The sequence below is a fragment of the Musca autumnalis genome, unplaced genomic scaffold, assembly GCF_047663935.1.
Source record: "Musca autumnalis isolate F117 unplaced genomic scaffold, ASM4766393v1 scaffold_3, whole genome shotgun sequence".
NCBI classification, from domain to species: Eukaryota; Metazoa; Arthropoda; class Insecta; order Diptera; family Muscidae; genus Musca; species Musca autumnalis.
The window spans coordinates 78,091,639-78,115,827 of record NW_027411866.1 but is presented as its reverse complement, the minus strand read 5'-3'; the positions used below and the strand labels follow the sequence as shown (position 1 = coordinate 78,115,827).

At 35.2% G+C, this 24,189-nt stretch overlaps 1 protein-coding gene across 1 annotated transcript in view; it reads left to right on the top strand.

Moving 5' to 3' along the window:
- The window catches only part of kl-3 (dynein heavy chain 8, axonemal kl-3), a 54,517-nt gene that overhangs the window by 17,691 nt on the left and 12,637 nt on the right, over positions 1-24,189 (top strand). The window contains exons 13-25 of the mRNA XM_073971931.1: positions 5,198-5,418; positions 5,474-5,711; positions 5,775-6,856; positions 7,902-8,207; positions 8,275-8,609; positions 8,672-8,858; positions 12,508-13,129; positions 13,193-13,333; positions 13,391-13,680; positions 16,060-16,193; positions 16,250-16,876; positions 19,296-19,564; positions 19,635-22,507. Coding sequence (XP_073828032.1) covers positions 5,198-5,418; positions 5,474-5,711; positions 5,775-6,856; positions 7,902-8,207; positions 8,275-8,609; positions 8,672-8,858; positions 12,508-13,129; positions 13,193-13,333; positions 13,391-13,680; positions 16,060-16,193; positions 16,250-16,876; positions 19,296-19,564; positions 19,635-22,507 — 7,325 coding nt within the window. The remainder of the gene's footprint in view (positions 1-5,197; positions 5,419-5,473; positions 5,712-5,774; positions 6,857-7,901; positions 8,208-8,274; positions 8,610-8,671; positions 8,859-12,507; positions 13,130-13,192; positions 13,334-13,390; positions 13,681-16,059; positions 16,194-16,249; positions 16,877-19,295; positions 19,565-19,634; positions 22,508-24,189) is intronic.

The following is a 24,189-nucleotide window of genomic DNA, read 5'->3' as shown; positions in this document are numbered from 1 at the left end:
CGATAAATTGAGGATACTTGTAAAATTCTGAAATCCGTGTTCCTCAAGTTTCTTAAGCCTTGCCATTGAAGAATTCGGTAAGCCATATGCAACTTCCATAATTGTACATTTTGGTGGTACCTCCTTGACTGAAAAATCTCTTATAAGACGTAGCACGTTTGTCTTCGCCATATAAATTGCAGGTAAAAATTACACGCCCACATCTTCGGATCTGTCTGTGTCACACTAGGGTTATGACTTTTTGCAACCTCATATCCCTGTATCATAGGGTGATGAGTTTTGCCATAAGATTACATAAAATCTTAATTATAAGGTGATTCGGTGAAAAAACCTCACGCACAAAATGATTTTAAAATTTGAATTTATCAAAACTATGGACAATTTTTTGAAGTCACTGAAAACAGATACAGATGTAATTGAAAATAAACTTTAGAGCCACATGAGATAATTAAAATGACATAAAATTTATTTCTCACTATTTTTCTTCAATTCTGAGAAACGTAAAAATGTCATAAACGCTTTTATTCAAAAATATAATTTTTTAACAAAAAACAAAAAAATTTAAAATTTTTTCAAAGTGACTTTTTCGCGACATTTTTAATATTTGAAAGAAATAAACGTTGTTATAGTTATTAGTAGGCTTATATTTATTTATTCATTCGTGCAACAAAAAATAATTTTTTGAAAAAAAAAAATTTTTTTTTCGTTTCATATATTTTTTCAAAAAATTATTTTTTTTTTATAAAATTAGGTAAAAAAACTTTTTAAGTTAAACGGTTTTATGTTAAACATACATTGCAATGTTTAAGATAAATGTACTAAAAACCAAAAAATAATAAAATAGATACAGTCGTTGGAATTATAAACATATGCATAGACTAGACTCAAATAAAACCGTGGGGCACGTCAATTGTCTACAAATTATCGACTTAATGTGCGATAGAAGAATCGTTTAATTCGTTGTTAGGCAGTTGGCCCGCAGACGGTGAGGAAATTACTTACTATTTTCTTGCTCATGGAAATTCCAATAGTTATACACTCCATGTAAATAAAAGAGATGTTTCAACTAGTTTATCGTTGGACATTCACACTGCTGGCTGGCGAGGAATCGTTTCACTGCTCGTAGTTTGTCTTTAATCGACAAAGTACTACTCGCTCACCACTGTGAAACCCTAAAACTCGCTTATAATCGAGCTTGCTAGCTTGTTTCCACATTCTAGCCCTACTTATCACACGTCCATCGTTGTCGGTTGAACAACTGACTAATTATAGTGTAACATTACAAAACAAACATGTTAATCATCGATTGTAGACAATTGACGTGCCCCACGGTTTTATTTTAGTCTAGTCTATGCATATGTTTATAATTCCAACGACTGTATCTATTTTATTATTTTTTGGTTTTTAGTACATTTATCTTAAACATTGCAATGTATGTTTAACATAAAACCGTTTAACTTAAAAAGTTTTTTTACCTATTTTTATTTTCTAGTTTTTAGTTTTTATTTCGCATTCTGTTTAATTCATTTAGTGCTTCATTATTGCAAGGTTTCTTGCCCGTTAGTTTATTGCAGTCCAACTCCTCTATACGTAGTCCCTGCAAAGATCTTACTCTACTAAGAGTCACGTAGGCTTGACCTTCTTCAAACAGTTTCGCACCTAAGTATACGACTGCGTGATCCACAGTGCTGGCCTGCATTTTATGTATTGTAGAAGCCCATGATAGTATTAAAGGCAACACACATCTGTGTGTATCGCTCCCGTTGTTTTGTTAACCTGGCTTCATATTCTTCAGGCGTTTCTGACGCTATCATCTGTGTGTATCGCTCACGTTGCTTTGTTAACCTGGCTTCATATTCTTCAGGCGTTTCTGACGCCGTCATTTGTGTATATCGCTGACGTTGCTTTTTTAACCTGGCCTCATATTGCTCAGGTGTTTTTGACGCTAATTGTTCCCGTCGTTTCTGTAATCGACTATTTCTATCACCTTCACTTTCTTTAGCTCGTTCTGCTTTATACTTTTCTTTCGCTTTTTGAAGCCTTCGTTTACGTTGTGTTGCAGTTTCTGTTTTATTTGTGTTTGTCGACGTGCCCCACGGTTTTATTTTAGTCTAGTCTATGCATATGTTTATAATTCCAACGACTGTATCTATTTTATTATTTTTTGGTTTTTAGTACATTTATCTTAAACATTGCAATGTATGTTTAACATAAAACCGTTTAACTTAAAAAGTTTTTTTACCTATTTTTATTTTCTAGTTTTTAGTTTTTATTTCGCATTCTGTTTAATTCATTTAGTGCTTCATTATTGCAAGGTTTCTTGCCCGTTAGTTTATTGCAGTCCAACTCCTCTATACGTAGTCCCTGCAAAGATCTTACTCTGCTAAGAGTCACGTAGGCTTGACCTTCTTCAAACAGTTTCGCACCTAAGTATACGACTGCGTGATCCACAGTGCTGGCCTGCATTTTATGTATTGTAGAAGCCCATGATAGTATTAAAGGCAACACACATCTGTGTGTATCGCTCCCGTTGTTTTGTTAACCTGGCTTCATATTCTTCAGGCGTTTCTGACGCTATCATCTGTGTGTATCGCTCACGTTGCTTTGTTAACCTGGCTTCATATTCTTCAGGCGTTTCTGACGCCGTCATTTGTGTATATCGCTGACGTTGCTTTTTTAACCTGGCCTTATATTGCTCAGGTGTTTTTGACGCTAATTGTTCCCATCGTTTCTGTAATCGACTATTTCTATCACCTTCACTTTCTTTAGCTCGTTTTGCTTTATACTTTTCTTTCGCTTTTTGAAGCCTTCGTTTACGTTGTGTTGCAGTTTCTGTTTTATTTGTGTTTGTATTTTTTATATATTTTTTACCATTTTGTTCCCAAGAGTAATGGACATTTAAACGGTCGACCCCCCCAGAGGTCCAATAAAGGGGCAAGGCTATGTACAACAAGATGCGCATGAGTCTTGAGGGGAAAACGCTAACGACATATCATTTTTATCCACCCTAATGCTATACAGTTCTCGGCGCGTTTTAACCTTTCACGTTAACTTGGGTGGTGTACCGCTAACGACGTATCATTTTTAGCCACCCTAACGCCACACACGATACAAAATCTTGACTTGGGTGGTGGATTCAGGCTGGATTAATCAGATACCTAAATTACAGATTCAATTTCTAAATTTAAATCTTAATTATACGCCATTTAGTGGCTGCGCCCATCTTAAATATTGAGGTTGTATAGTGCACTGTATTCTTCTTGTCAAGCCCTTTTATTTGATACCCATATTGGTGGGATTGATAAAAAATTGTTATCAGCCATTTGGTAGCGGCGGCCATCTTAGATTTCAGTTTTGCATAATAAATTGTATTCTACTTGTAGAGACCTTTCATTTGATACCCATGTTGATGGGATTGATAAAACCTACGTTATCCGCCATTTTGTAGAGGCCGCCATATTGGATTTTAATTTTATATAGTACATTGTATTCTACTGGTTGAGCACTTTCATTTGATACCCATATTAATGGGATTGATAAAACCTACGTTATCCGCCATTTTGTAGCGGCCGCCATCTTGGATTTCAATTTTTATAGTATATTGTATTCTATTGTTGAGCCCTTTCATTTGATACCCATATTGATGGGATTGATAAAACCTACGTTATCCGCCATTTTGTAGCGGCGGCCATCTTGAATTTATAATGATAATGAATAAACATAATTGTATTGTCACCAAAATCCAAAGTGTATACAAAATTTCAGTTTAATCGGTTGACAGGAAGAGGATGAAATTTGAGTTACTAAATTTGACCCAAGAATAAATAATAAATAATAAAACAAACGGGGTGAACTAAATAAAACCATTTAAAAATCGATTTGTGCGTGAACTTTTTTTATATTTCAATGGAATAAACGATAGCATAGTGATTAATAGGCAAAAGTTCATTCATCCCTGCTACAGGAAATCATTTTTGAGGAAAAATGTAAAAAAGTCATAACCCTAGTGTCACACCGTTTAAAGTAACGGCCGGATTTGAGAGTGATTTAACCTCTGGCCTCAATTTAATTAATCCTATCCCAATGTTTAGGTTGGCTAGACTATATTTTCCGCTTATGATTGCTCAATAGCCTGTTGACTTCAAGAATAGGTTCCTTGGGTCTACAGGGTTCGTACGACGAAGCTCACCACGCTCATTTGCCAGTCCCGTCGCCCTGCTCGAAAATTTGGTCTAATTTCGAATATTCGAATATCGTCGAATAGCAGCTGATTTTAGCCACACGATGATCTGAGGAAATGGTCAGATCTCTGAAGCGCTGATTGGTAAATTCTTAGAACCCTTGCCAATCAGTTTTTCAATGGATCAGAAAAGTGTGGCGGTCAGATTTTATGATGCCGGTGACCTTTTTACGGAGAATAAGATGGCAAGGTCGTCTGAGCCAAGCGAAATAATCGGTCACCAGGATACGCATTTATCAGATCGGCTCATGATATCTCGCTAGTTCTGGCAATCTCCCCTTATCCTTGTAGGATCATCTACTTTCACCGTGTGAAATGTGGAGCTTTCAATTTGCTCGGACATCTCTGTACCCCTCTGGTCATTGCCTAGGACGGAATGCCAAAGCTCATGATGAGCATTGAAGTCCCCTTGTACCAGACTGTTATTGCTCTCCAAAGGCGTAGGGAGACACATAAAGCAGGACAGGCGATATGTACCTATTAAGGTTACTTCTACCTTTGCTTTAATTCTACCCTATGGGCCACTAGAGTCAAGCTCAATCGAGATAGGTATGTAATGGTTAGACTGGTGTATAAAGAGGAAGTCTACGCTTTTTGTACGATACTTCCGCAAAACGCTGTAACCATCACAACGTTGCGACTTGCAATGTTATACATATTACATTTCACCGTTGTTGACATGTGGTGGATGCCGTTCTGGCAAACCGCACGGATCCATGACCTGGTGTTCTTCTGTATCCCCGCACGGACCAAAAGTGCGGAGCAGGCATTCCGAGATATATTGCCACTCACATGCTGAAAAAATTGCACGAATAATTGTTGAGGTGACGGTCTCTGGTCGAAAATTCCTCCGAATCAACTGTTGTATAGAACCGGCAGCTGTAGGCTGCAGTCTTGGTGGAGGGTATAAAATGTTTAATCTAGACTAACCTGTTACCGATTTTTTACTTCTTACAGAGATATTTTTGATGATTTGTGTAACATGCGTATCCGTTCGGCTGGAGATTTTGAGTGGCAGAAACAGGCCCGATTCTATTATAACGATGAAAATGATGATATTATTGTGGGTATTACCGATGTCAATTTCATTTACCAAAATGAATATTTGGGTGTGACCGAAAGATTGGCCATCACACCCTTGACAGATCGTTGTTATATTACACTGGCCCAGGCTATAGGTAAGATTGCGTATTTATACTATAAAACAACAGCCTATCCATTAATCTTTTGCAGGAATGTCAATGGGTGGTGCTCCAGCCGGACCAGCTGGTACTGGCAAAACTGAAACTACCAAAGATATGGGCAGAGCCTTGGGTAAACTGGTGGTGGTATTTAATTGTTCGGATCAAATGGATTTTCGTGGTTTGGGTCGTATTTACAAGGGCTTGGCTCAGTCGGGTTCATGGGGTTGCTTTGATGAGTTCAATCGAATTGAGTTGCCCGTGCTCTCTGTGGCGGCGCAACAAATTTAGTACGTTTTCTGCATTTTCTGATAAGGGAATCCTTGTCAATTTAATTTTCTTACTCCCCCCAGCATTGTCTTGACCGCCCGCAAGGAGAAACGTACCTCATTCATCTTCAGTGACGGCGACCTGGTTACACTCAATCCTGAATTTGGTCTCTTTATTACCATGAATCCCGGTTATGCTGGACGTCAAGAGTTGCCGGAAAATCTGAAAATCATGTTTCGCACTGTGGCCATGATGGTGCCGGATCGCGCCATCATTATTCGTGTAAAATTGGCCAGTTGTGGTTTTAAGGAAAATTTAATTCTCTCTCGAAAATTCTTTACCCTCTACAAGCTATGCGAAGAACAGCTTTCCAAGCAGGTTCATTATGATTTTGGTTTGCGTAACATTTTATCCGTCCTCAGGACATTGGGTGCCCAGAAACGTGCCAACCCCAGTGATACCGAAGAGACAATTGTAATGCGTGTCTTGCGTGATATGAATGTCTCAAAACTCATAGATGAAGATGAAGGACTTTTCCTGTCCCTCATTGAAGACATGTTTCCGGGCATAAAACTAACCACAGCTGCCCACAAGGAGCTGCAGAGGGCCCTTAGCAAGGTCACGGAAGATTTGGGTTATGTCAATAATCCCGAATGGAATTTAAAAGTTGTACAACTTTATGAAACATCACTGGTGCGTCATGGCCTTATGTTAATGGGCCCAACGGGGTCGGGTAAAACCAGTTGTACCATTGCCATGTTACGTTGTTTCACAGAAATGGGTCATCCCCACAAAGAGATGAGAATGAATCCAAAGGCCATTACAGCTCCACAAATGTTTGGTCGTTTAGATGTGGCAACCAATGATTGGACTGATGGCATCTTTTCCACCCTCTGGAGACGTTCTTTGAAAGTGCCCAAACATCAGAATACATGGATTGTTTTGGATGGGCCTGTCGATGCAGTATGGATTGAAAATTTGAATTCTGTTTTAGATGATAATAAAACATTGACCCTGGCCAACGGTGATCGTATCAAAATGGCAGAAAATTCGAAATTGGTATTTGAACCGGATAATGTGGATAATGCATCACCGGCCACCGTCTCGAGAGTGGGTATGACTTTTATGAGTTCATCGGTACTGCGGTGGAATGTCTATATGGAGGGTAAGTCAATTCAAATTTAGCGATTTAGAAAAAGTCATGTCAGCAAACTTTTTCTTAAGAAAAGTTATTCAGCTAAATTTTTCTACAGAAAAGTTAAATCAGGTAACCTTTCTATAACAAATCTCAATTTTATAGTAAAACTTCATTCAGCAAACTTTTTTGTAAGAAGTAAAGTCAGTCAGCTTTTTCTACAGAAAAAGTCAATTCAGCGAACATTTTCTACAAAAAAAGTTAATTCAGCGAACATTTCTATAGAAAAAGTAAATTCAGCTAATTTTTTTTATAGAAAAAGTAAATTCAGCAAACTTTTTCTATGGAAAAGTCAATTCAGCTAACTTTTTTCTATGGAAAAAGTCAATTCAGCAAATTTTTTCGATGGAAAAACTCAATTCAGCTAACTTTTTTCTATAGAAAAAGTCAATTCAGCAAACTTTTTTATAGAAAAAGTCAATTCAGCTAAGTTTTTCTACGGAAAAAGACAATTCTGCTTACTTTTTTTTACAGAAAAAGGCAATTTAACTAACTTTGTCTATAAAAAAGTCGATCCAGCAAACTTTTTCTATAGAAAAAGTCGATTCATCAAACTTTTTCTATAGAACTAGTCGATTCAGTAAACTTTTTCTATAGGCAAAGTCAATTCTATAGAAAAAGTAAATTCAGCAAACTTGTTTTATAGAAAAATTCAATTCAGATAACTTTTTCTATAGAAAAAGCTAATTCTTCTGAATTCTTCTATAGAAAAGGACAATTCAGCTTACTTTTTCTATAGAAAAAGCTAATTCTATAGAAATCGTAAATTCAGCAAACATTTTTTAGGAAAGGTAGATTTAACTAACTTTTCTATAAAAAGTCAATTCATCAAAATTTTTTTATAGAAAAAGTCGATTCAGCAAACTTGTTCTAAAGGAAAAATCAATTCAGCAAACTTTTTCTATAGGCAAAGTCCATTCAGCAAACCTTTTCTATAGAAAAAGTCAATTCAGCGAAATTGTTCTATAGAAAAAGTCAATTCAGATAACTTTTATTTATTCTCATGTAATTTCAGCATGGGTTAGAAGACAGCCACAATTTGAACAAGATGTATTCCGACGCTGTTTTGGTGCCATCTATGATGAAGCTCATTTGTATCTCCAGACAAAACTTATTGCCAAAATGAAAATTCTTGAAGCAATTTATATTAAGCAGCACTTGGAGATTATGAATGGCCTACTGAGCGATTGTGCCAATCGTTCGGAAAAGTTTTTGGAGCGAACATTTCTCTTTGCAATGATGTGGACTTTGGGAGCTGTATTGGAAATCAATGAACGCGATAAATTGGAAGAGTTTTTCCTAAAACATCCATCGAAACTAAGTATGACAGAGCCACCAAGAGAAACATAACCTCAATTGAAATATTTTTTTTATTTGTAACCCCTTAGAATGGCCCAAGAAACAACCGGGCGAAACTGTTTTCGAATATTATGTCGATGAATCTGGCAATTGGCAGCATTGGAATAATCGTGTTGACAAATTTATATATCCCGAAGATTCAATACCGGAATTTTCTTCAATTCTGGTGCCGAATGTGGATAATGTGCGCACAGCATTCCTAATGCACAACATAGCCAAACAACGGAAACAGGTACTGCTGATCGGTGAACAGGGAACAGCCAAAACGGTGATGATAAAGGGTTATATGGCCAATTATGATCCGGAGTTTCATCTATCGAAATCTTTTAATTTCTCATCGGCCACCACACCGAATATGTATCAGGTATCTCATGAAGGGTTACCACATTTCGCTGATTTTCTATACTGATTCTTTAATTCCCTTAGCGCATCATCGAATCTTATGTGGAAAAGAGAGTTGGTACAACCTATGGTCCCCCTGGCCAGCGATCAATGACCATATTTATTGATGACATCAATATGCCGGTAATAAACGCCTGGGGCGATCAGATTACTAATGAAATTGTGCGACAAATGATTGAGCAGCGAGGTTTCTATTCTTTGGATAAACCAGGTATGAGTTAAATTCAGCCAATTTTTTTGAAGAAAAGTCTATTCAGCAATCTTGTTGTTATAGAAATAGTCAATTCAGCTAACTTTTTCAATGGAAAATGTCAATTCAGCTAACTTTAGCTATAGAAAAACTCAATTCAGCTAACCTTTTTCATGAAAAATCAGTTCAGTAAACTCTTTCTACGGGGAAGTCAATTCAGCAACCTTGTTTATAGAAAAAGTAAATTCAGTTTTTATAGAAAAATTCAATTCAACGAACTTTTGTATACAAAAAATCAATTCAGCTAAACTTTTTTATAGAAAAAGTCAATTCATCTAAATTTTTCTACAGGAAAAGTCAATTCAGCAAACTTATTTGTAGAGGAAGTCAATTCAGCTAACTTTTTCTATTGAAAAAGTAAATTCAGCTAACTTTTTTATTGTAAAAGTCAATTTAGCTAACTTTTGCTATTGGAAAAGTCAATTCAGCTAACTTTGTCTATAGAAAAACTCAATTCAGCTAATTTTTTCTATGGAAAAAGTCAATTAAAATAGAAGTTAATTCAACGACATTTTTTATGGCAATCAATTCAACTAACTTTGTCTATTAAAAAGTCAATTCAACTAAACGTATAAACCCCCCATACCAAGTGCGGATATTATTCGAATGTTCGGCACAACTTTCGAAAACGATATCACATTCGAAGAATTGGCAAATGTTTTTCGGGTGTACACAAGCACGTTGTTCTTTTGTTCGTCAAAAGTTTAAAAACGATATCGTTTTCGAACATTTGGCGAATGTTTTTTCTTCACAAGAAAAATTGTTTCGAGAAACATTTTTTACTTTGAAAATTTGTTTGTTTCAAAAAACAATTTATATTGTTTGTAAAAAAATCCCATTTGCTTTTTTCAAATAATTTCGATATAAATGCTACGTATAATATAGACAATAAGTGTTGATAAAGGCAACATATGGGTAGGTTGCCAAACACAAGACAACAATGTTTATCAACAGTTACATATCGTGTCGCAAACATAAAGAAATAAAAACGAAAAAGGAACATAACAGAAACATCAAGAAACTCCACAAAATATGTTTTTCGCCACTATCGTAAAAACTATCATCTTTCATTCGCTAATAATATTATTAACGATATTCGAATTCGAAGGTTTTCCTGCCACAAACTGAGCGACGAATGAATCGTTTTCAATTCGTTCTCGTGTGTCGTTTTCGAACAAAATATCCGCAAAACTATGGAAAAACATTCGAAAACGAATCGTTTGCGATAGCAATGGTATGGGGGGAAGAGAAAAATTCAATGCAGCTAAACTTTTTTATAGAAAAAGACAATTCAGCTAACTTTTTCTATAAAAAAATTTAATTCAGCAAATTTATTTGTGGAGGAAGTCAGTTCAGCTGAATTTTTCTATTGAAAAAGTCAATTCAGCTAACTTTTTCTATAGAAAAATTCAATTCAGCTATCCTTTTCTATAAAAAAATTAAAGCAGCTTTCTTTTTCTATAGAAAAATCAATTCAGCTATGTTTTTCTATAGAAAAGCTCAATTCTGCTAACCTTTTCTATAGAAAAGTTAATTTCAGCTATTTTTTTATAGACAAATTTAATTCAGCTAAAATTTCCATTGGAAAATTTAGACAAGCGAACTTTTTCTGTAGAAAAACAAAATTTAGCTAACTCTTTCTATAAATAATTTAATTCAGCCATCTTTTTCTTAAAAAAAGTCAATTCAGCTATCTTTTTTATAGAAAAATCAATTCACGTAACTTTTCTATAAAAAAACCAATTCACCAAACTTTTTCTATAGAAAAAGCCAATTCAGCTAATTTTTTCCATGGAAAATCAGTTCAGTAAACTCTTTCTATGGGAGAAGTCAATTCAGCAACTTTGTTTATAGAAAAAGTAAATTCAGTTTTTATAGAAAAATTCAATCCAACGAAATTTTTATGCAAAAAGTCAATTCAGCCAACTTTTTCTATAGAAAAACTGAATTTAGACAACTTTTTGTATACAAAAAGTCAATTCAGCTAAACTTTTATATAGAAAAAATCAATTCAGCTAAATTTTTCTACAGGAAAAGTCAATTCAGCAAATTTATTTGTAGAAGAAATCAATTCAGCTAACTTTTTCTATTGAAAAAGTAAATTCAGCTAACTTTTTTATTGTAAAAGTCAATTTAGCTAACTTTTAATATTGGAAAAGTCAATTCAGCTAACTTTTTCTATAGAAAAACTCAATTCAGCTAATTTTTTTCTATGGAAAAAGTCAATTAAAATAGAAGTTAATTCAACGAAATTTTTTATGGCAATCAATTCAGCTAACTTTCAACGAAATTTTTTATGGCAATCAATTCAGCTAACTCTGTCTATTAAAAAGTCAATTCAACTAAACGTATATAGAGAAAAATTCAATGCAGCTAAACTTTTTTATAGAAAAAGACAATTCAGCTAACTTTTTCTATAGAAAAATACAATTCAGCAAATTTATTTGTAGAGGAAGTCAGTTCAGCTGAATTTTTCTATTGAAAAAGTCAATTCAGCTAACTTTTTCTATAGAAAAACTCAATTCAGCTATCCTTTTCTATAAAAAAATTAAAGCAGCTTTCTTTTTCTATAGAAAAAATCAATTCATCTATGTTTTTCTATAGAAAAGCTCAATTCTGCTAACCTTTTCTATAGAAAAATTCATTTCAGCTATTTTTTATAGAAAAATTTAATTCAGCTCAGATTTTCTATAGGAAAATTTATATAAGCGAACTTTTCTGTAGAAAAACAAAATTTTGCTAACTCTTTCTATAGAAAAAAATTCAATCCAGCTAACTTTGTTTATAGAAAATGTCAATTCAGCGAACTTTTTCTATAGATAAAGTCAATTCAGCCAACTTTTTTAAAGCGAAAAAGTTAATTCAACGAACTTCTATCAAATAAGTCAACTGAGACAACTTTTTCTATAAAAGACGTTAAGTCTGCAAACTTTTTCTATAGAAAAAGAGATTCAGACAACTTTTTTCTGTAGAAAAAGTCAATTCAGCTAACGTTTCCAATGGAAAATGTCAATTCAGCTAACTTTGTCTATAAAAAAAGTCAATTCAGCTTAACTTTTTCTATAGAAATATTCAGTGCAGCTTTCTTTTTCTATAGAAGAAAAGTCAATTCAGATAACTTTTCTATGGAAAAAGTCGATTCAGCTAAGTTTTTCTATATTAAAATTCAATTCAGCTATCTTTTTTCTATAGAAAAACTCAATTCAGCAAATTTTTTCTATAGAAAAAGTCAAATCAGCAAACTTTTTCTATGGAAAAAGTCAATTCAGCTAACTTTTCTATAGAAAACTCAATTCAGCTATTTTTTTCTATAGAACAATTCAAGGCAGCATTCTTTAACTATTGAAAAAGTCAACTCAGCTAATTTTTTCTATGGAAAAATCAATTTAACTAACTTTTTGTATAGGAAAATAAATTCAGCGAAGTTTTTCTATCGAAAATTCAATTCAGAAAACTTTTTATTGAAATATCAATTCGGCGAACTTTTTCTATCAAAACACTCAAGTTAGCCAAATTTTTCTATAGAAAAAAAATAATAATTCAGCGAACTTTTTACATTTGCTTTCATTTCATTTGAAATTTGTGTATCTGTATCTCCCTTATTGCTTAGGTGACTTCTCCACAATTTTGGACATTCAAATCTTGGCTGCCATGATTCATCCTGGTGGTGGCCGTAACGACATCCCCCACCGACTAAAACGTCATATGGCAATTTTCAATTGTACTTTGCCGAGTAATAATTCCATGGATCAAATATTTAGTCAAATTGGTAGCGGCTATTTCTGTCTGGCACGTTTCAAGGAAGAAGTTGTGGAACTAATACCTCAGCTGGTACCACTGACACGAATCTTTTGGCAAAACGTCAAAGTAAAAATGCTGCCGACACCATCAAATTTCCATTATGTTTTCAATTTGCGTGATTTGTCACGCATTTGGGAAGGTATGCTCAAGGTGGCCAATGAAGAATGTCAAACTGTTGGTGATGCGTTGAAGTTATGGCGTCATGAATGTACTCGTGTTATTGCCGATCGCTTTACGGACTACAAGGATACAGCATGGTTTATAGATCGCATGAGGAAGGATGTAAAGGCAAATCTAAGTGAAGAGTATTGTGATGAATTTCCCGAAGATGAGACATTCTTTGTTGATTTTCTAAGAGATCCACCAGATGCCCAGGAAGATGATGAGGATATATCATTGGAGCCACCGAAAATCTATGAAGAGATACCAAGGTAGGTGGAGCAAAATAATATAAAAAATAAATTTCTATGTGTGTGTATTTTAAATATTTTTAGCATGGATCAAGTAAAGGATCGGGTTTTGTTTTACATGGGACAATTCAATGAATATGTTCGTGGTTACCACATGGATATGGTGTTTTTCCGCGATGCTTTGGTCCATTTGATAATTGTTTCACGTATCTTAAGCATGCCACGGTAAGTCGCCACTTATTAATTTCTACCTATATTATATTGTCCGTATCCTTTTTCCAGCGGTAATGCCCTACTTGTTGGTGTGGGTGGCTCGGGAAAGCAAAGTTTGACCCGTTTAGCCTCATTTATTGCGGGTTATAAGTTCTTCCAAATCACTTTGACTCGTGCCTATAATACCGGCAACTTGGTTGATGATTTGAAATATTTATATCGAACTGCAGGATTGGAGGGCCAGGGTATAACATTCATATTTACCGATAATGAAATTAAAGATGAGGCATTTTTGGAATTTATCAACAACATTTTAAGTTCGGGAGAAATTGCCAATTTGTTTGCCAAAGATGAAATGGGTAAGTTGCAAACGAAATAGGCCACTTTAAAGAAACCAATGCAGCCGAATTTTTCTATAGAAAAAGACAAGTCAGCCAACTTTTTCTATAGAAAAAGTCAATTCAGCAAACTTTTTTGTGGACAAGATTTTATTTAGCCAACTTTTTCTTTAAAAAAGTCAATTCAGCCAACTTTTCTATAGAAAAAGTCAATTCAGCAAACTTTTTCTATGAAAAAATTTCAATTCAGCAAACTTTTTCTTTAGACAAAATCAATTCAGCAACATTTTTCTGTAGAAAACTTTTGTTTTTTTTCTGTAGAAAAAGTCAATTCAGCCAACATTTTCTATAGAAAAAGTCAATTCAGCAAACTCTTTCTATAGAAAAAGTCAATTCAGCAAACTCTTTCTATAGAAAAAGTCAATTCAGCAAACCTTTTTTTATGGAAAAACGTTTATTCAGCCAACTTTTTCTTTAAATAATCAATTCAGCAAACTTGTTCTACTGAAAAAGTCAACTCGGCCAGTTTTTTCAATTCAGCAATCTTTGTCTATGAAAAAAGTCAATTCAGCAAAATTTTTCTATGGAAAAAGTAAAGTCAGCTAACTTTTTCTATGAAAAGAGTTAATTCAGCAATTTTTTTTTTTTAAATTAAGTCAGCCAACTTTTTGTGTAGAAAAAGTCAATTCAGCCAACTTTTTCTTTAGAAAAAGTCAATTCAGCAAACTTGTTTTATGGAAAAAGTCAATTCAGCCAACTTTTTCTATAAAAATGTCAATTCAGCCAACTTTTTCTATGGAAAATGTCAATTCAGCAAAGTTATTTTATGAAAAAAGTTTACTCAGCCAACTTTTTCTGTAGAAAAAGTCAATTCAGCCTACTTTTTCTTTAGAAAAAGTCAATTCAGCCTACTTTTTCTTTAGAAAAAGTCATTTCAGCAAACTTGTTTTGTGGAAAAAGTCAATTCAGCCAACTTTTTCAATTCATCAAACTTTTTCTATGGAAAAGTCAACTCAGCCAGCTTTTTTCAATTCAGCAATCTTTGTCTATGAAAAAAGTCAATTCAGCAAACTTTTTTGTGGACAAAATTTTATTTAGCCAACTTTTTCTTTAAAAAAAGTCAATTCAGCCAACTTTTCTATAGAAAAAGTCAATTCAGCCAACATTTTCTATAGAAAAAGTCAATTCAGTCAACTTTTTCTATAGAAAAAGTTAATTCAGCAAACTTTTTCTATGAAAAAATTTCAATTCAGCCAACTTTTTCTTTAGACAAAATCAATTCAGCAACATTTTTCTGTAGAAAACTTTTGTTTTTTTCTGTAGAAAAAGTCAATTCAGCCAACATTTTCTATAGAAAAAGTCAATTCAGCAAACTCTTTCTATAGAAAAAGTCAATTCAGCAAACTTTTTCTATGGAAAAAAGTTTATTCAGCCAACTTTTTCTTTAAACAATCAATTCAGCAAACTTGTTCTACGGAAAAAGTCAACTCAGCCAGTTTTTTCAATTCAGCAATCTTTGTCTATGAAAAAAGTCAATTCAGCAAAATTTTTCTATGGAAAAAGTAAAGTCAGCTAACTTTTTCTATGAAAAGAGTTAATACAGCAATTTTTTTTAAAAAAAAATTAAGTCAGCCAACTTTTTGTGTAGAAAAAGTCAATTCAGTCAACTTTTTCTTTAGAAAAAGTCAATTCAGCAAACTTGTTTTATGGAAAAAGTCAATTCAGCCAACTTTTTCTATGGAAAATGTCAATTCAGCATAGTTATTTTATGAAAAAAGTTAACTCAGCCAACTTTTTCTGTAGAAAAAGTCAATTCAGCCCACTTTTTCTTTAGAAAAAGTCATTTCAGCAAACTTGTTTTGTGGAAAAAGTCAATTCAGCCAACTTTTTCAATTCATCAAACTTTTTCTATGGAAAAGTCAACTTAGCCAGCTTTTTTCAATTCAGCAATCTTTGTCTATGAAAAAAGTCAATTCAGCAAAATTTTTCTGTGGAAAAAGTCAAGTCAGAAAACTTTTTATATGGAAAGAGTTAATTCAGCAAACTTTTTCAATGGAAAAAATTAAGTCAGCCAAGTTTTTCCGGAAAAAAAGTCAATTCAGACAATTTTTTCTTTAGAAAAAATCAATTCAGCATAATGTTTCTATAGAAAAAGAAAATTCAGCCAACTTTTTCTACAGAAACAAGTCAATTCCGCAAACATTTTCTATTGAAAATCAATTCAGCAAACCTTTTCTATTGAATAAGTCAATTTAGCAAACATTCTATTGAAAAAATCAATTCACATCTATTGAAATGGACAATTCAGCAAACTTCTTCTATAAAGTCAATTTAGCCAACGTTTTCTTTAGAAAAAAAATCAATTCAGCTAACTTTTTTCAACTCTATTTCGCTTTGCAGATGAAATTTACAATGAAATCATACCTATTATGAAGAAGAAGCAGCCACGACGACCTCCAACACAGGATAATCTCTATGATTTCTTCTTATCAACGGCCCGTTCCAACCTACATGTGGCCTTGTGTTTCTCACCGGTAATTTGACAAACCTGATGAGATTTCCAATTTGACCTATCCTATTCCCTTTTCAGATTGGTGAAAAATTCCGCGCCAGATCATTGAAATTCCCCGGCCTTATATCAGGTTGTGTCATTGATTGGTTCCAAAAATGGCCTGAGGATGCTCGCATCGCTGTTTCACGCCATTATTTGGAAAACTTTGAAATAGTCTGTACTCCCGTGGTTAAGGAGAGTGTCATCGATATTATGAGTTGGATACATGAAAGTGTCTCCGAAACATGTCTATCATATTTTGAACGTTTTCGACGAACCACTTTCGTTACACCCAAATCGTTAATTTCGTTTTTGGAAAGTTACAAAAAACTCTACCGAGATAAGCAAGAGAATATTATTGTACTGGCCGAGAGAATGTCATCGGGTTTGGATAAATTGGATGAAGCCGGTGCCTCGGTGGCTGTTTTGAAAAAGGATTTAGTTGAAATGAATAAAGTTATTGTGGTGGCAACAGAAGAGGCAGAAGTGGTGTTACAAAACGTTGCTGAATCTACGGCAGCAGCGGAAATAGTTAAAGCTCAGGTGGCGGAAAAGAAGGGCCAAGCAGAAGCCTTGGTGAAAATTATATCGGCTGATAAAGAAGTGGCAGAAGCTAAATTGGAAAAGGCGCGACCGGCATTGGAGGAAGCCGAGGCGGCATTGAAGGTATGAAGGATTTAAAGTTTATTTAAGCAATTTTGCTTTCAGAAAAAATATTTCTTAAATTGTTTCAGACAATTTTTCAAAATTTACAGAAACTTTTCTTTTCTAAAGGTGAATTCAGTGAAATTTTTCTATGAAAAAGGTCAATTCAGCGAACTTTTTCTATGGAAAAAATCAATCAATTCCTCAATTTTTTATAGAAAATAAGTTAGCCCAGTTAACTTTTTTTCTTTTTTCTATAAAAAAAAAACAATTTATCAAACTTATTCTATAGAAAAAATCAATTCAGTCAAAGTTTTCTATAGAACATTTTTATTCACCAAACTTTTACTATAGAAAATGTCAATTCAGCCACCACTTTCTATGGAAAAAGTCAATTCAGCTAGAATTTTTATAATAGAAGTCAATTCTGCCAACTTTTTATATAGAAAAAGTCAATTCAGCAAACCATTTGCATAGTCAATTTAGCAATTTTCAATTCTGCGAACTTTTTCTATAGAAGATTTGAATTTTTCTATAAAAAAATATCGCTGAATTGACTTAGAAAAAGTTAGCGAATTGACTCTTTCTATAGATAAAAGTCAATTCAGCAAACTTTTTCTATAAATAAGTTCCATTCAGCAAACCTTTTCTATTAAAAAAGTGAACTCAGCAAACATTGTTATTAAAAAAGACAGTTCAGAAAATTCTTCTGTAGAAGAAGTAAATACAGCAAACGCTTTCTATCAAAAAAATTTTTATTCAGAAAACTTTTTCTATTAAAAAAGTCAGATCAGTACAGCAACTTTTTCCGTTCATAAATTCAATTCATTGAAATTGGTCCTGTAGATAGTCAATTCAGCAAACTTTCAGTAGAAATGCCAATTCAGCAAACTTTTTCTAGGGAAAAATTCAATTCATAATTTTTCTCTATAGAAAAATCAATTCAGCAAACGCTATCTTTTAAAAAAAGACAATTCAGCAAACTTTTTCTATAGAAAAGTTCTATTCAGCAAACCTTTTCTATTAAAAAAGTGAACTCAGCAAACATTGTTATTAAAAAAGACAGTTCAGAAAATTCTTCTGTAGAAGAAGCAAATACAGCAAACGTTTTCTATCAAAAAAAAATTTTTATTGAAAAAGACAATTCAGCAAACTTCTTATATAGAAAAAAAGCCAACTCAGCTACTTTTTCTATTGGAAAAATCAATTCAACTAACCTTGTCTATAGAAAAAGTCAATTCAGTAAAGTTTTTCTATGAAAACAGTCAATTCAGCAAACTTTTTCTTGCGATAAAGTCAATTCAGCAAACTTTTTCTGTTGAAAATATCAATTCAGCAAACTTATTCTTTTGAAATTAAAAAAGTCAATTCTGCAAATTTTTTCTATGTAAAAACTAAATTTAGCTAACTTTTTCTTTAAAAAATTCAAATAAGTAAATTTTTTCTATAGAAAAAGTTAATTTAGCAAACTTTTTCTATTGAAAAAGTTAATTTAGCAAACCGTGCCTATTAAAAAAGACAATTCAGCAAATTTTTTCCATTTAAAAATCAATTTAGCAAACATTTTATGTTAAAAATGTCAATTCAGCGTTTTTTTCTTCAGAAAAAGTCAATTCAGCAAACTTTTTCTATTGAAGACGAAGTCAATTCAGCCAACATTTTCTATAGAAAAAGTCAAAAGTCAAAACTTTTTATACAGAACAATTTTCTATTGAAAAAGCCAATTCGGCCAACTATTTCTATTAAAAAAGACAACCTTTTTCATTTAAAAAATCAATTTAACAAACTTTTTATATTGAAAAAGTCAATTCTGCAAACTTTTTCTACAGAAAAAGTCAATTCAGCAAACTTTTTCTATTAAAAAAGTCAAATCAGTTAACTTTTTCTATTGAAGAAGTCTATTCAACAAAATGTTTTACAGATAAAGTCAATTCAGCCAATTTTTTATGAAAAAAGTCTATTCAGCCACCTTTTTCCGTTGATAAAGTCAGTTCATCAAACTTTTTTTTATAGAAAAATTCAATTCATTAAAATTGGTCTTGTAGATAAAGACAATTCAGCAAATTTTTTCTATAGAAAAAGCCAATTCAGCAAACTTTACTTTTAGAAAAAATCAATTCAGCAAATTTTTTACTGAAAAATGCAATTTAGCTAAATTCAATTCAGCCAACTCAACTCAATTCGGAATTTTTTCTATAGAAAAATCAATTTATCAAACTCTATCTATTGAAAAAAGTCAATTTAGCAAGCTTTTCCATGAAAAAGGACAATTCAGCGAACTTTTTCCGTGAAAAAAGTCATTTCAGCAAACTTTTTCTATTGAAAAAGTCAATTCAGCAATATTTTTTAGTGAAAAAGTCAATTCCCCTGTAGAAAAATCAGTTCAACAAACAAATTATTCAATTCATTGAAGATTTATTTGTTTCATCTTTAATTCCAGACTATTAAAGCTGCCGATATTGCCACCGTGCGGAAATTGGGTAAACCTCCATATTTGATTACCCTCATTATGGACTGTGTATGTATATTGTTCCGCAAGCGCATTAAAGCAATTAAGCCCGACGTGGAAAAACAATTTCTACAAAGCTCTTGGGAGGAGTCGTTAAAAGTGATGTCCGACACGAGTTTCCTCAAGAAAATTGTTGAATATCCCACCGATATAATAAATGCTGAAATGGTGGATCTAATGTTGCCATACTTTAATTATAGGTATAGTTTGGGGGAAGCTTTTAAGTTCTTTGCTGTAGCTTTTAATGTTCTTTGATTTTTTTCTTTGCAGTTTATATACCTTTGAGGCAGCCAAAGTTGCATGTGGTAATGTGGCTGGGTTGTTGTCCTGGACAATTGCGATGGCCAAGTATTATGAGGTTAATAAGGAGGTGTTGCCATTGAAGGCGAATTTGGCGGTGCAGGCTGCCAAACATGCTAAGGCTTCAAATGATTTGCGTGAAGCTGAAGAACTGTTTGCAGCCAAGGAACGGGAGCTGGCCAAGGTGCAACAACAATTCGATGAGGCAATTTCGAAGAAGAATGCTGTGTTGGAGGAGGCCAAGAAGTGTCAGGATAAAATGGATGCTGCCACGGCGCTTATTAATGGTTTGGCGGGAGAGAAGATACGTTGGACTGAACAGATTGCCCAATTCAAAAGTGAAACGGAACGTTTAGTTGGTGATACAATAATGCTGACGGCATTCCTTTCCTATACTGGACCTTTTAACCAGGAGTATCGTAACGATCTGCAGGCCCAGTGGCTGAAACAAATTATGGAACGCCTGATACCCATTTCGGGTAATTTAAATATTATCGACAGCCTAACGGATCGCACGCAAATTGGTGAGTGGAATTTACAAGGGCTGCCCACCGATGAGTTGTCCATTCAGAATGGCATCATTGCCACGAAAGCTGTGAGATTTCCACTGCTCATTGATCCCCAATCGCAGGGTAAGGCTTGGATCAAGAGCAAGGAAAAGGAAAATGGTCTCATTGTTACAAATTTATCACATCGTTATTTCCGTACCCATATTGAGGATGCTGTGAGCATGGGCTTGCCGGTAATAATTGAAGATGTTGCCGAAGAGTTGGATCCTTGTTTGGATAATGTTTTAGATCGCAACTTGCTGAAGGTGGGCACAACCTACAAAATCAAGTTGGGTGATAAGGAAATCGATTACAATGCCGCCTTTAGATGTTACATTACCACCAAACTACCCAATCCGTTATATTCGCCCGAAATATCAGCCCGCACTTCGATTATAGATTTTACGGTGACCATGAAAGGCCTTGAAGACCAGCTACTGGGTAGGGTGATACTCACCGAACGCAAGGAGCTGGAGGAGGAACGCACAAATCTGGTGGAAACGGTTACGGGAAATATGAAGAAAATGAAGGAGCTGGAAGCCAATCTTCTGCATAAGCTCTCCACCACCGAGGGTAGCCTTTTGGATGATGTCACTGTCATTGAAGTCTTGAACACGAGTAAGAATACCGCCATAGATGTCAAGGAAAAGTTAGATGTGGCCAAAATAACAGAGGCCAAAATCAATGTGGCCCGTGAGGAGTATCGACCGGTGGCAACACGTGGCAGTGTTCTCTATTTCCTCGTCTGTTCCATGGCCAATGTCAATATGATGTACCAGACATCATTGGTACAATTTCTGGAGCGATTTGATGCCAGCATGCATTTGTCGGCCAAGACCCACATAACACAGAAGCGGATTAAGAGGATCATTGAATATTTGACCTTTGAAATTTATCGCTACAAATCGCGGGGTCTCTACGAAAAGGATAAGTTTCTCTTTGTCCTGCTGATGGCTTTGAACATTGATCGGCAAATGGAAGTGATCAGCTATGAGGAGTTTCAAAATTTCATAAAAGGTGGAGCTGCCCTGAATCTCAATGATTGTCCTCCGGTTCCCTATAAATGGATAACCGATGAAACCTGGCTAAATTTGGTGCAGCTTTCAAATCTGCCGGTTTTCTCTCAAGTCCTGAACAAAATCTCCAACAATGAAAGGCCTTGGTTCCACTGGTACAAAAAGGAGTCCCCCGAGAGTGAGGTTATACCCGATGGTTACAACAGTCTGGATCCATTTAGGCGTTTACTTCTAATACGCTCCTGGTGTACGGATCGTACGCTGTCGCAAAGTCGTCAATATATTGGCCATTCACTGGGAGAACGTTTTGCGGAACCAGTTGTTCTGAACTTTGATGGTCTTCTGTCGGAAAGCAAACCTTTAATTCCCATAATTTGTTTCCTCTCCATGGGCTCAGATCCCTCCTCCAATATCGAGGCTTTGGCAAAGAAAAATGAGCTAAAATGTTATCCCATATCAATGGGTCAGGGTCAGGAAATACATTCCCGCAAATTGGTATCCATGTGCCTGGAGGACGGTGGCTGGGTTTTGTTGCAGAATTGTCATTTGGGCTTGGAATATATGCATGAACTTACCCTGCTCCTACTCGATTTGGAGAGAGGTGAAGAATCAGCTTACAACCCAGATTTCCGCATTTGGATAACCACGGAACCGCATCCGGGATTTTCCATAACCCTACTTCAAATGTCTTTGAAATTTACCAATGAACCTCCGGCAGGTGTACGTGCCGGTCTCAAGCGTACCTATGGCAATTTGTCACAAGATTTTCTCGACTATTCCCAATCGGAATTCTATCATCCCCTGGTCTATGCCATTTCATTTCTTCACTCCGTTGTGCAGGAGCGTCGTAAATTTGGTCCCCTCGGATGGAATATCCCCTATGAATTCAATTCAGCCGATTGGTATGCCAGTTGCCTGTTTGTACAAAATCACTTAGATGATCTTGAACCAGGAAGGGGTATTAGCTGGAATACCGTACGCTATATGTTGGGTGAAGTCCAGTATGGTGGACGTGTCACCGATGATTACGATAAACGTTTGTTGAACACTTTTGGGCGCGTTTGGTTCCACGATCAGCTGTTTGCTGAAACTTTTGAATTTTTCAAAGGTTATAAAATACTCAGCTTCAAAGAGCAGGAGGCGTATTTGGCCGCCATAGAGGAGTTGCCAAATATAGATCCACCTCAGGTCTATGGATTTCATTCGAATGCTGAGATAACATATCAAACAAATACTACGAGGTCAATTTTGGATACAATTATATCCATTCAACCGAAAGGTAAGTTTTACTGACCTGATTATTTACTTATTGGAAAAAATTAGAGAAAATAAATGGTTCTACTCTGACAGATCGCAGGTCAGATTGCTTTGGCTATTTTGCATCCAGTTTCCATAGGCCATCTACGGTGCGCCTTCTCAAGGTAGATCCGATGAAGTTTGCCTAGGTAGTAGCACATCGGTGGCCAAACCGATTCATCAATTTGTAAATCGAGCGGCGTATAGCCACCCCTAGCTGGTTCATCTGCTAATGCTTTTTAAAAGTATTTTTTCAAAGACTAACAGAGCAACAGGCGTAGATTTTTAAAAATATTTTTTCAAGGACCCACAGACCCCCAGGGGTGGATTCTTAAAAAATATATGTTCGAGGACTAACAGCCAACACGACGTGGATTTTTAAAAATGTATTTTCAAGGACCCACAGACAACTAGGCGTGGTTTTTTAATATTTTTTCAAGGAACCAAAGACCACCAGACGTGGATTTTTAAAAATATTTTTTCAAGGATCGACAGACCACCAGGTGTGGATTTCTAAAAATATATTTTCAAGGACTCAAGGACCCACAGATCACCTCCTAATGTAGATGGTCCACTGGAGACATGAGGAGGCACCTCGTTGCTGTTCTCAGGGCGGCATTCTGACAAGTTTAAATACCTTTCCATCGCATAACATTTACATACGCGGACCAAACTCGCCGCATAGCTTTCCACAGACCGACCTATCACGTTATATGTGGTCAATAAAGTTTCTTTATCTGCACCCGAAGGACTTGAGGACCTTGTTCCTATATCTCATCTAGTCGCAAATAGCTGTGGCATGCACGAACGACATAAACATGCTGTCGAATGTGACCCCATTGACCACGACATTCAACTCTATTCTCACCTGCGCCGTCAATGTGGTGAACAGATTGGCTGAAGATTTAGTGGCGGATATCTGCATATTTCTCGCGTGGAAAAAGGTGGTGGTCAAATATCACTTCAGTCTTTCACAATGTTACCAGGGAAGGTATCCAAAGGCAGGAACGTACAGTCATCAGCATACGTTACGATCTCGATGCCGTCTGGAGGCGGCGGAATACAGGATAGGTAGAGGTTAAACAGTTCCGGAGATATCACTGTTCACCCTACGGGGTGTGGATTTCTTGTTCCTGAATTTCACGTACGACTGATGTTCATACATATAATTGACTATCCAACGTTTCAAATTTGGCTGGAGGGTTGTCTGCTCAATGTCCTCAAACAGCGTGGAGCGGTTGACAGTATCAAAGGCTTTTGATTGAGTCAAGCGCCACCATCGCTGTTTTATCGTACGGATTTTCCTGGTTAATGGATGGCGTGCAGCGCTGTCGTGGTACTGAGCTGCTTACGGAATCCATGCTGATTATCGGCAACTTGACTGGTTGGGAGCACTAAGGCCTCAAGGGTCTTTGCTAAGGGCGACAAAAGCGAAATCGGCCTGTATGATTCACTTTTGCTGGCATTCTTGCCTGGCTTCAGTTGCGGACCACCCTGCCCATTTTCCAGACTTATAATGAGGTTGCCTAGCGACAGGTTGAGAACCACGACAGGTTGAGATACATCCAGATGTTTCCACATTACCACGGAGATTCCATCAGGGTCCAACGCTTTGGATTATTTAGCAATTCTGTTGACATTCGCAACATCATCATTGTAAATTGT